This window comes from Dunckerocampus dactyliophorus, chromosome 14, assembly GCF_027744805.1.
Source record: "Dunckerocampus dactyliophorus isolate RoL2022-P2 chromosome 14, RoL_Ddac_1.1, whole genome shotgun sequence".
Lineage (NCBI taxonomy): Eukaryota > Metazoa > Chordata > Actinopteri > Syngnathiformes > Syngnathidae > Dunckerocampus > Dunckerocampus dactyliophorus.
Genome location: NC_072832.1, coordinates 12,635,914 through 12,649,430, shown reverse-complemented (window position 1 = coordinate 12,649,430; position 13,517 = coordinate 12,635,914). Strand labels below are relative to the sequence as shown.

At 39.4% G+C, this 13,517-nt stretch overlaps 1 protein-coding gene across 1 annotated transcript; it reads left to right on the top strand.

The window, feature by feature from the left end:
- Nucleotides 1–128: 128 nt before the first annotated feature.
- sft2d1 (SFT2 domain containing 1) lies at nt 129–12,526 on the top strand. The gene is made up of 8 exons (XM_054799185.1): nt 129–373; nt 1,129–1,215; nt 2,297–2,379; nt 4,682–4,763; nt 5,038–5,073; nt 5,175–5,233; nt 8,973–9,002; nt 10,813–12,526. The coding sequence occupies exons 1-8, from the start codon at nt 308–310 to the stop codon at nt 10,850–10,852; spliced, it is 483 nt and encodes a 160-aa protein (XP_054655160.1). The 5' UTR covers nt 129–307; the 3' UTR covers nt 10,853–12,526.
- The last annotated feature ends 991 nt before the right edge of the window (nt 12,527–13,517 follow it).

Sequence of the window (13,517 nt, the reverse complement as noted above, 5' to 3'; positions counted from 1 at the left end):
TTAATCCTCAACAATTCAGTGTAACGTTTCAACAGGAAGTGGAAGAACGAAAGGCGGAAGACTGATCTACACTGTCCTGGAATCAGTTTGTCATTTAATACCTCAGTCATTTTCATCACAACTGACTGCGTCAATACTGACTTCCAGTCAGTCTGCACAGATCGAAATACGGAGAGGCAGGAAGTCGCTAGCAGGAAGTCGCTAGTGGTCGAACTCCTGAACCTAAATTGTAAATGTGAAAAAGTAAATACTGTATATAAATTGGGGTCATACCGACATTTAATCAACTTGACAGCTTTGGGAGACGATGGACAAGCTTCGTCGAGTGCTAAACGGCCGAGAGGAAAATGAAGAGTTGGGTCTTACGTCGCAGGTAGTCACAAGTTACAACGCTAATGCTAACATGTCAATGGTTAATGTATTTAAACAGTCCTATGCTACCGTTATACTCAACAGCGCTAAGTAATATAGTCGTCTTTAATTAAAATATTTTATTAAAATATTTGTTTCCGGTGGTATAAAATTGAGTTGTCAAACTTTTTCAGTCGAATGTTGACATCTTAGCCTTTAGCCGTTGTCAGTACAAGCAATGGCGTCTTATCTTGTTTTATAGGTTTTCCTGTTTCATATGTGTATTGTTTTTTAATGTTAATGTTGCATTTGGGTTTAATTGTGCATTGATGCTTGTTACACGCTTTTCCAAGGAGGATGAATTAAGGTAAGGTTCTCACATTACGCTTTATTACTTTGTCTTGTTGCCACTTTTACTAAGGATGCGTTACTGATTGATTGCTTTCCTAATTCAGCAGTAAAATTGGTCAATTGATACTAAAACAAGGCCAACTGCTAATATTCTCATTTCTTCTCTTCTGATAAGCTGTGACACAAATGAGTCCTTTTGTCTTTGAATGACACAGCTCCTGAATTGGGCTACACACCATGTTGCCTCACAGTCTTCCTAGTTTTGCAAGTATTGCAGAATCCTCTTACTGTGTATCCCGTGACTTCAAGTCAGACCAGCACTGTGTCTTTTTTGATTGTGGCGACATGTGTTAAAACATCAGCTGCACACTTGTTTGTAGGCACTTGAGCTTATCTTGTTACATCTTCTCATTTTGTTCTTGCTAGGTCCTCGATGCCACCTCGCTCAGCTACAGCACCAGGGTGAAATGGTTCGTCATATGCTTTGCCGTAGGCATCCTGTGCTCAATACTTGTGAGTGCTGCTTTCATATTTAATCAACTGTCTGGTGTGCATTTATGCACGTACCCTGGGGTTGCAATGCTGACTTCATATGGTATGGTGAGATCAGACATATGTTTGTCTTGGTCTTAGATTTGTTCATCAGGGCAACAGTTTCAAATAAAACTACAATGTGTACCAACATAATGCACTCTCACAAAACTATGCCGACTTCCCTATGATACATTCAGGATATTACAATGTGTGCTAATGTGTTCGTAGTTTCTATCAATAATACAGTGCTGTTGGCGGGAGAACTAATTGTTCCCTACTTGTTCCCTTACTATCTTTTTCATGATAGATGCACTGGCCTGAATAGGGAGTAATTAACCTATGATGGCTGTTTGAGGCACTATCGTAAAGTGTACACATAGCATTACGTTGATTAATATGTGACTTGTACTCTTGAGATGTGTAATCATGTTTGTACTTGCTGCATGGCTGTAAGACCAGGCTGATGTGTATTTTGTGTGTTGTACGTTAGGCCTGAAATATGTGTTTTTGTTGAAATCACTGTTGTGTCACACACCATCCTGCTTCAATGATGTTGCTTACTGTCAACCAATCACCCTAGCGCACACACACGTACACACACACACACACACACACACACACACACACACACAAATACAAATACAAATAACTAAAGCAGGGTATCAAACCAAACCAAACCAAACTGTGCTGCCTTGTGGAAACGTGATTATAGTAACAGTAATTACAAAAGCCTAGTGGCACCACCAGTTTTTTACCGAGTAGACAAATTAGGCATCTATTTGGGGAGTGGTGCTTATTTGTTCAAATAGACTCAATTTCTGATTAATTGAGGCATGTGATCTATTAGAGTGGAGGGCAGGATTTGAGGATATGTGGCTTGTATACTGTGCTGTTCAGCCGAGGAGCAAGTACCAAAGAGCTATTCAATTATGATCATGATAATGGCAATAAAGCTCCAATATTTTATCTCTCAATAAAAACCCCTTCTAGAAAAGTGTGGGCTTTTCTATTATTTTCTGTAGCTGGCAGAATTATTGAAACTGATTTATTTTCCATGTAGGGTTCAGCACTGTTGTTCCTTCCAAATGGCAGCAAACTCTTCGCTGTCTTCTACACACTGGGCAATGTTGCTGCTCTTTCCAGGTAAGCAATATCCCCCTAACATTTTGTCTATATGCTATACATGCTTTACACACAATAAAAAGCATCCATGATGTAAAAACATGCAACTTTGAAAACAGAATTACATTAAGTGGTGAAATATTTCTAGCAGCAACACAATATTTAAGTAGTGTTAATGGTAATGCAGAATATATAGTACATTTACACCAGTAAAGCATGTTATGAGGGATTCCCCTGAGCCATAGAGCTGTTTTACAAGAAAAATAAATAGATACATATCTGCGTAGTAATTATTACATAACAAAGCTGTGTTTCATTTTATTGGCATTACTATGTGGTGGAATGCTTCTCCAATAAGTCCTAGTTCCCAAATTTACTGTAGTGTGTCACTGCCACAAAGTTTGGAAAGCTGACAGTAATATATACATTTCTATTCAGTTGTGACAGTTTAAATTGTCGTATTCCATGTAATTTTCTCACTTACTTTTTTAAGTACATATCCACTATCCGTCAAAGTTTGGACACACCTCCTCATGTTATTTAATGAGAAAGTGTGTCCAAACATTTCACAGGTAGTGTAGGTGCGTATGATGTCATGTTTGAGTTCCATTCATTTCATACTAGGTAATCAAAACCTAACAATGGCTGCTAAAGACAGCATTTCAAGCTGCCACTGTTTTCCGTATCAAATGTCCACAAGGTTCAAATATCTCAAGAAACAAGGTCTAACTCTGCTTTCATCGCCCAGGCTGGTAATCCTAAGAAAGACAGGTCCTAATAAAGGAATTTGGACATTTATATTGTCATGTGGGACTTAACTACTTTAAGGCGACTTAAAATTGATGATTGTGTCATTTTGTCATGGGAGGCATTCTTCTGTTGCTGGAGCAAATGGTACATCATCTCCATAACCACATAATTGAGGTTTACCAACAAATGTGAACTGATGAGTGGTTTCCTTATTGCATTGCATTGTAATATAATACAATGTGTGTGTGTGTCTTGTGAGCATAGTGGCAAAAGCAGCCTGCGTCAACTCTGCTTCTGTTGGGTCTCATCTAACAGACGTGATGCTTCACAGGCTCCATCTTCCCACTCACAGCTCAGTTGAGCGCAGAGCTGGTGCTTTGTCAGTGGGGGAAAGCATCTGTCAGGTTACATTCATTGACGTCATTTAAGCATCAGGAGGGAAGCGTTGAATGTGTCCTTGCGGTGCTGGGCACCAAATATTAACTGCAGTTCGGTGTTTTCAACAGGACTGCAATCTATTTGTGGCATGGCAGGATGTGGGGGTGTTGAAATGATGTAATCATAATTGTCAAATTTGCATAATTTGGCTATGACACATTGGCAAAAAGTGAGCAAAAAACATGAGAAGCAAAACAAATATTTTTAGAACAACAAATGAACTTTTCTTCTGTTACGTTCGTAACTCTGGGGCACACTCCATCATGGTAGGTGTGGTAATGCGTCTCAAAGCTGGTTGCCACTCCACTCCCGCTACCCGCAAGAAAAAGAAAACGCAACACCACCATGCAAACATATCCGCAGTGTACCGTAGAGAAGTTAGTTTCATGTTGGATATTCGCCTCCATAGCAACAACGGTAGTTCCCCCTCACTGTTCCCGGACTGCTGTGTCATGGTGCGGGGACCTCGCACGGGAAGTGCTGCTAACAGCTGGTTGTTTATACTAGGGGCCGGCAATAAATTACTCTCGTGTTGAAGAGAGTTTGTTAAAAAAAAGTTCTAAATTCTAAATCACACCACAAATTGATCTATAACCACGCCAAATTATTTGTCCTGCCCTAAAAGTATTTTGCACGCCCATTTTTTCCAATTTGATCTTCTACTGGATGGACTTTTATTGGGTCTTTTATTGGATTAGGGAGCTTACTCCCAGAGGTTTGTTACAAAAGCTAAACAATATTGTTGGTCATGCTGTGTAATAAAAAAGTAAATTTAGCAATACTTTGGTTGCGTTATCTTTAATGCTTTGAAGAGCTATTTTCATAACCATATTAAATTCCTCAAATACATGTTTGTAACAAAAGGATTCGGATCAGATCCGCAAAACTATAAAAAAAAAAAAAAAAAATTAAAAAGGATTGTAAGCCAAAAAATGTGGATTGGGACATCCCAAGTCTGTAGTGTACGTTTTCTTATACTAACCACATTTATAAGCATGACTACCTAAACACATGAATGCCGTATTTTTCAGTTGGTATTTTATACCTCACATGTCCTGTTTGGCGGGGGAAAAGGTTTGAAGGTTTAAATATATTTTAAAGATATTGCATAACCAGTTTGTTTTGTCTTGTAAAGCACCTGCTTCCTAATGGGACCATTAAAGCAACTGAAGCGAATGTTTGAGCCAACAAGACTGATAGCAACTATTGTTATGTTGGTAAGAATATTATTACTGATTGAAGTCTTTATTTATTGTTTTCTCTGTGTTAAGTCATTTTTAGGATGTTTCTTACTAAATCCTCTATAGACATGCACCCTTATAGGGTTAGGCTTTAGGTAAGCTATGTTTTTACTTTCATCAATAGCCTGCACTGTCCCTAAAACAAAAAATTTTGTAAGAACTAGTATATATTTGTATCATGTTAACAGTCTTTCTGCTTTTGTCTTATTTTGCAAACATATAAAAAGATAACATCTCCCCTTCCTCACAGCTCTGCCTCATTTTAACACTGTGTGCAGTGTTTTGGGTAAGCTGACAAATAGCTAAACATTCTGGATGTTTTTTTGTATTGTTTTTTTTACTTTTGAATTTTTACAATGACTAAAATACATGCAATTTTTTTTACAGTGGAAAAAAAATGGACTGGCCATCATTTTTTGTATTCTTCAGTTTCTGGCAATGACATGGTAAGTGTGACTACACTAAAGTAGAATATCATGAAGCCATGTGTAAGAGAAGGAACTTTGATCCTTGGCTCCTTTTGAGTGAAATGTGAGTTAATTTATTGCTGATGTTGTGCTTTTTACACTGATGTGGTGGATGTTGGTAAATTGTTTTATATCATCAATATACTTAACAATCAGCTCATACCTTATCTTATCCAAAAATACGGTCATGTGCAACACTGTAGTGAAAATAAAACCGATTTCCTTTACTTGGACGTGAGAGTTGGAGGTATTGTTTGTTTAAGCCTTGCCTGGTCAATTGCCAGGTAGGTCAGTGAAGTTTTGGCCAGGTGGTGCCTGAATCAATGTGGACCTACTTAAGACACAAAGGGACAGTATGTGGTCCTGGCAGGTAAAAGACAGATGGGTTTGATGTAACTCTGCTGTTTATAGTCAGGACACAGGCAATGCCAGCCTCTGTACTTATGCCATTATCACGATTACACACATCAACAGTCAGGTTGATGTTAGGTGCACAGTGGTGTCACAACATCTTCTGAGATTGAAAACGTGACAGTTTTTTTCTGAACGAGAAATCTTGTCTCATGAGCGCTAGGCCTGGGAGGATAATAATTAATCACATGATAATGAAAAAGAACTTGATCATTTTGTCAGCCTGAATATACGTATTGGCATGTGCATGCGTGTCTGTTTTCCTCGTCTCTCGCCTCCAAACAGGCAGGAGTAGGGTTCACTCACAAAGAGTCATTCGCTATAGCAGAAAAGAGCGAGCCCCTCGAACCTCACCATATTATGCCTAGCTGCCATACTACATTGTGGATTAAAGTATACCCCACATGCATAAAGTAAATGCTTGGGTTTTTGTCATACTTACTGTTGGGGACTGTTGTTCTCTGTTGGAGTAAAATTACTTGATCAAGTCTTTTCTAACATTCCACATTACAAAATAAAAAATAAAAGTATGTATGATTCGTGTTGCTATGTGATCAATAACAGTATCGGACGATATTCCAGGCTGCAATATCAGTATTTTATCGGAAGTGAAAAAGTTGTATTGGGACAGGCTTACCTATAAGCATTCATACTGTAGCTGTTGTTCTACAGTATGGCTAGAAATCCGTTTTAAAATTTTAACTCATATTGACTAAAAGCAGCATACAGAGTAATGAGGTTCATCCTTTGACTACTCGAGGGTCACTGAAGTAAAGGTCCAGCATAGAAGTCCACAGAAAAGCCTGAGTGATGTGAATATGAGCATGTATTTGCTTGCATACTCATTAATGAGCATATTTGCACAGTGCGTGACAAAGGTGTGACAAAACGTAAGTGGAAGCCCCCCGGCCACACGGGGGTATGAAAGAAAGAGTTTCGTCAGCATGACTATCAGCCTCGTTGCAACCCACTATTGCACCTACGTAAGGAAGATTCACTTCCGCTCTTGCCTGCGTTCCCACTGCCATCACCACGGCAACCACAAGTCACACATCCCAAGCTCATTCCAAACAGATACGGGGGTGGAGCAAACTCCCACGCGGGAGCCCAGCCGTCTGGTGGAAGACGTTTCTGCAAAAACACGTCTACACTGACCCACACACTGGAGTGGGCAAAGTTTGGGCTGAAACCTAAAGACAGGATCACATGACACTAAATACTGTGTGCATCCGTGTTTGTGTACAGTCTCTGCTGTTGGACAAATAAGCTAAACTCAAAGGAGTTCATACTTTCATACCCCATTTTCTTCCTTGACTTTATTAGGTTAATTTAGATGCTGACTATAGCACAGGCGCTTAAAAAATATGGGTTGTAAACTTAGTCAAATCGGATACACTCCTGAGCAATGTCTTTAAGACTAGTTGAAAATTTGCAAGAAATTACATTTTACTCTATTGGATCTCGAGGAGGTGCTAAGTAGAGCTTCAAAATGCAAAAAGAAGAAATGGGAGTCAGACAAAAAACAATTTTAAGTCAGCAATTTATTTCAAATGACCATCAAAGTGAAAAAAGTTGTTCATCAGCTGATCAAAAGACCACAGCCTTTAAAATCCAAAATCTTGGCAAAAATGTAGATTGTAGATGTAATTTTCTGTCAGGTGTTCACACTTTCATGATCTCAGGATGGCAAAGGCAAAAAAAACATTCTCTCTTTGAACACTGTCAAATTGTTGAGCTGAGGTTGGATTTAGTAAGTCATTTTAATTTTAAACTTCTTAAAATATTCGTAGAGTTATGAAGCAAAAAGATCATCTGGTAATCCCAAAAACATTTCTTCAAAGGCCTCATCTCCTTCAATGCCACAGAATTGCCCGTTTGGAATTTGTAGGAGAGCACCAAACATGGCACATTGAAAGGCGGAAGATCGTTTTATTCTCTGATGAGAAAAAATGGAACCTAGGTCCTAATGGCTTCCAATGGTACTGGCATGACAAGGAGATCCTACCTGAGATGCTTTCCACATGGCACAGTGAAGGGGGCACGATGATCTGGGGTGCTTTTTCCTTCAATGTAGCAATGGAGCTTCAGGTTGTGCAAGGGCGTCAATTGGCAGATGGCTTTGTGGAGATCTGGCAGGGGGTTTTCCCTGCTGCAGTGCTTGTCTGACGACAAAGGACTTCTTCCAAAGGAATAACGTCACGTCACTCTTGAATATCGGCAGATACTGGTATTGATCCGATCATACATACTTTTATTACTTATCTTGTAGTACGGAATGTTCAAAAATACTTGATCAAGTGATATTATTCAAACAGAAACCAATAGTCTGCAAAAATAAGTATGAGGAAAAACTCATTTATTTACTTATTTATGCATGTGGGTTATAGTTTTATCCACAATGTAGTGGTAGATAATATAACAAGGTTCGAGGTGCTCAATGACGCGTTTATACCCCCGGCATTACTCGCAACAGTGGCTGGCTCTTATGTTATAGCTAATGACTTTTTGCCATCCCGTGCGAGTTTCCCATATGATGCCGCTTCATATACGCGATGACATTTGTCGTATTAAACTTCCCCAGATCACTGTCACCTCAGGAAACTTGTGCATGACAAGGTTTGCACTCAGCTGCAATGTCTTTGGACTGTGACATGGCTGACGTCACTCCTGCTCCTTATTACTTTGTTAGCACCCAGGCAAACACTGTTGTGGCGATCACATGGGCTCTATCCGGGGCTGGGGCGAAGTCTGGAATCGGCTGCTTGTATCAGAGTGCCAAAATCGGAGGTTTGAGATGCAGGCTGATATAATCTGATATTGGGGTTTTTTTTGTGCTAATATCGGCCCGATATCAGTATCGCATCAGGACATCCCTAATCCTACACTACGTACCACATTTAATGGTTGTTGCGTTGTGTTATTTGCAGTGGGTGTTTTACCCGTTTGACCACGGGTGTGTTGTTTATGTAGATGTGGATGCATTGTATTTTGATGACATCAGACCCACACTGACAGGGTGCATCTAATCGCTTTGTTTATGGTGCAGTCATTGACATATTCATATCATATTTTTAAGCACCTGAGAGGCACGATCCAGACATCCAGTTCCATGTGTTTTATGTTCCTCTTTGCACTGTCATGAGCCATATTCAAATTGTGCAAAACGTGATCAGTTTTCTATTGAATCAAACGATGCACTGTAAATTTATCCTATTTGCAGTCACTTGCCCTTATTGTGGTATATTTTATTGTCATCTTACTGTATAGTCAATGTCATTACTTAAACATGCTGTTCTTTGTCTTTCAGGTACAGCATCTCTTACATTCCTTTTGCCAGGTAAGACCCCATGTTTTTATCCTGAAATTCAGAGCTAATGAATCCTAAGCGAGACTGGTGGGAAAACATGTTTTTATTTACTTCTAAAATGTCCCACTCCTTTGCGTTCCCCGTTTGGCAGTAATCCTCCTCCCCCCACCACCACAAAGTCCAACAAATGGCCTCTTGTTGTTTCACACTCGTGTGACGTTGTTTACTTTATCCATACTATCAAAGTAAAATCCTTTTTTTCATACAGTAAAGCCCTGTGGGCCAGATTTACCCCTTCCGCTGTGATACTCTCACATCACTGTGATTAGTTTATCTCTAAAGGCGAGAGGCTACAAGGAACATTTTTGATTATAAGCAGACATGCTCAAACTGATTAATTCTCAATCTCATGACATAAATCGGTCTCATTCATGGTAGTTACACAGATCAACCCTAACAATGAATGCTCTAAATGCCTTAAAAACATCCTGACACTCCCACAATAGTGATTGTTGTAAAAGCAAGATAATATTACTCCGTTCATCTGTCACATTCCTCCATATGGCCAACCTCCAAGGCAAGCATGAGGTTCAGTGTTGTTTTGCCAATCCAGATGAGGGTAGGATTATGTGTCATTTTGGACAGTGGACCTCCCCAATAAAGCCTAACTGTGTGTGTTTTGGTGACCCTATAATCCATCCTAACAGCTGAGAAACCTGCTATAACCTCCCCATGGTTCCCCTCCCCCATCCCAAACACTGACAACAAAACAAAGACCATCGAGCGTACAGCCCCTTCCAGAAACCAAATTCCTGAGGACAAATGTTTGATGGCTTATTACGGGCTTGCTGTTGATATACTAATGTTCATATATTCGTGAATTTGACTACTTTACAAATTTAAGTTTGCTTCTTGCTTTAAACATTTTAGTCATTATTTGGGAGGTTATTGTTACATATATCTTTAGCTATATATTTTTGTCATTAAATGCTCAAACTGTGAATTAAGGCCACACACACACAAACACCACATGGCAAGTGGATTTGATCCTTTAATGTATTTTACTCTACTGCCTGCTCATAAGCTCCCTCACCTAAAGACTGAGGTAGTGAAACGTGCACTTCCCAAAGTGCTTTGGGGCTGTGATTGCTCTACATTTTCATAAGCAATGAAGAGAGGTCTCAGAGGAGCATTATTTATTCATGGAGCTATGAGGTGATGCAAAAAATAGCATCAAGAGAAAATATAAACTAACCTGAGGCAGTTAGGATGCTGGTATGAACAACCAAAGCTTCAGAAGGAGCTAGTCCCCTTTCTTGCATATTGACCTCCCATCCCCCAGCCAGGCGATGATCCCCCCCCCTTCTCCTTTTAACCTTGACGGGCTTCACACCTCCTCCACTGAAATGTAACTGTGGCTGCAGGCAAAGTCTGCATAGCAACACACTCCATAGCAAGAACAGAAAACAAGGGAAATGGACATGGCAAGGGTCTGTGGTTGCCATGGTGATGACTCCTCTTGCATCATCGTTCAACACAGTCACCTGGCAAAGGGGAGCCCAGCATCATGCCAAACATGTGGAGCTTCCCCGCCACAACACACTCTCTTATTCATGAGGGTCCCCACATGAATTACAGCAACAAAGGGTGAAAGTGCTTTTTTGTCACATTTCATTTCATACGCATGATATCATTTTGCCCTCTGGGATGTTCTGTATGCCCATTCATTCCTGTATTATTTTTTTGACTCACATGTTCAGTCAGTACCGCTGTCTGTGTGTCTATATGTATAAACTATATCTGTTTATTTATGATTTGACCATTTTCTCTTGCCCAACAGAGATGCTGTGATGAAATGCTTCACAACCTGTCTGAGCTAGGATTCTGGAGTCCACAAATTCACGTGAAGCCTGGTCCTAATATGCAACTGCCAGAACAGTAACTCTGTAAAATTTTGTTTCTTCACATTTTTTTGTGACTCCTTATACAACATTTATTGTGGCCTCTTGCTTTATGAATGTGTACTTTAGTTGGATTATACTGAATGGTTTTATATATGGTATGAGTGTCTTTACTGCTTAATATATTTAAAGATTTATTTGCTATCTCGGAGTGGTTAATAATGCTTAAGTGCAAAAAAAGCAAATTTTACTTTGCAGTGCATTGCAAAATTTAATGCTGATGAATATATGTCTTAAACCATCTAACATATGTTTTCTGTTAAATTGTACTCTGATCAGCATACACAAATACTGACATAGTTCATTTTCATTGTCTTTAAATGAGTTGTTGATGTATAAAGATGCTGCCCACTAGTTTGTTAATATAATGTAATTACATGATTTCCCCTTGGACATTTGAGGCACTGCTTCAGTGATTCTGCACCGGCATCTTTGATGTCCACAGCTCTTGAGCTTTTCCAGTTAAACAGCGTAAAAAAAAAAAAAGCACCATATGTTTAGTCTGTGTATGTGAGCATACTGCACATTTGCCCCCTCCCCCAACCCAGCAAATTACATTTAAAATAGAGTATTTTAAAATTTGATTTCCTGCCAGATGCAGCAATGAGCCAGTTAATTACGCTTTCCTGAGCAATGTAGTTTTGGCGTGACCTAATAACCCAACATAGCTTCCAACGGGATCCCTGCACTGCTTCAGCATGACAGCATCATAGCCTTTGAGGATGGAGTTGTCATGACAACCCCTTCTGGAGGATTCATTACCTCAGTCTACCCCCATCTGAGGTGCAGATGTTCATATTAAAGTGATGAGAATGTATGTACATTTTTATAAAACACATCCATGAATATGTGTTTGTCTTACATCGTCTACATGATTTTAAAGCTGTTATGTACATTAGAGAAAGCCACAGTGTATCATTTTCCATCTTTCTTTGTACCAACCAAACAGCTTCAGTGTGTGCTTCCTGTTTTTCAAGCCCCCATGTTGTTTCATTAAACACTTGCAAAGTAGGATTATAGACAAAGTATCCCTTTAGTACAACTCATTCAAGTAACTTGTTAAATAACAAGCAAATCCCTCAGCACCATACCCTCTTTATGTAATCTGCAGGATCAAATAATGCTCTAGAATGAAGGAACGCCTGTTTTTTTGTCATCAGTTTTCTTTTTGGATTAAAAGTTTGAGGATATATCCTGATCTCTGCAATCTGCCAGTGTCTCAACTGTTTCCTGCAGCATTATGTTTAATCCAGAGGTCAGAGTGAAGCGGAATCACACACACACACACACACCAGCCTCTAAAATTAAACATGACTTTCTGCTAAATAAAGAGGGGAAACAATACAATCCAACTCACACTTATTTTGGACAACAAAATTATACAAAAGTATTTTTTGTAGGCATAATTTATGTTCACCTGTACTTCTTCTTGCTCATTCCTGTTCATAAAGTGGTCATCTATACACTGAAGTAGTGTAAATGACTTCTACAGTTAACTTCATGTGGTAGACAATATGTTGAGTTGCTTCAATACAAATTGCCTTGCAGATTGTAAAAGAAAATGCAGTTTTTAATAAATGACGTGTACATTCAGATGCAATATTGATTTCCTTAAGCTCCCTTTGAATCCATCGTGGTGGCACTGTCTGGGTATTGAAAACAAAATAGAGTAACAGAAGTCAATGTTGCACATGTTTATATATTACCATTTGTTTTTCATGGGCTTGCACGGTCGGTAGAATCACAATGGGCCATCGACACGCATCAGTAAATTGACATTTCGGCCAATATTAACTGACTGAAAGGTTCAAATCACTCGTGCGTGTCGTTGTGTGACTGACTTGTTTTGTTAGTTCAAGGACAGCCGGGATCTTTATACATTAGGTACACCTCATGCGAACATCAAGCTGTAGCCACATTTTTTTTTTTTTTACTAAGACAATTGGTACAAATTGAGCTTTTTGATTTAACATTTTGGATTTTGTAGTTGTGGTTTGCAATGGTGGCAGTACAGTGATGTACTGCTTAACACGTCTTCCTCACAGTCAGGAGATCTGGGTTCCAATATTCTCTACTCCTGCTTCACCCAAAAACATGCATGGTAGGCTAATTTGAGACTTTCAATTGTCCATATGTGAATGTGAGTGTGAATGCTTGTTTGTATGTCCTGTGATTGACATGTCAATATATTGACATGCTGTGATAGGCTCTAGCCAACCCATGACCCTAATTAGGACAAGTGCTACAGAAAATGAATGGAGGGATGGATATCTTGCAGTGGTGTAGAACTGTACTGGGCGCTGTTTTTAATATGTTCATGTATCTAGACAAGACTAGTGTGAAAACCATTGGAAGCCACAACTATAACCGCGTCTTTTAAAGTGCATTATTTTCGATATTGTATTGGATTACTACTACTTATTTTGCAACGCGACGACTCGTGACAGCAACAGAAAGCAAGCAGACCCCACTCACTCTTAGCGCTTTTGAGCATGTATGATTCATACTTTGTTGCGTGTGTGAGGTGTCTCTCAACGGAATTTAATAGTTTTATGACATCACCGCTTCCTCTCCGTGTCTTTGT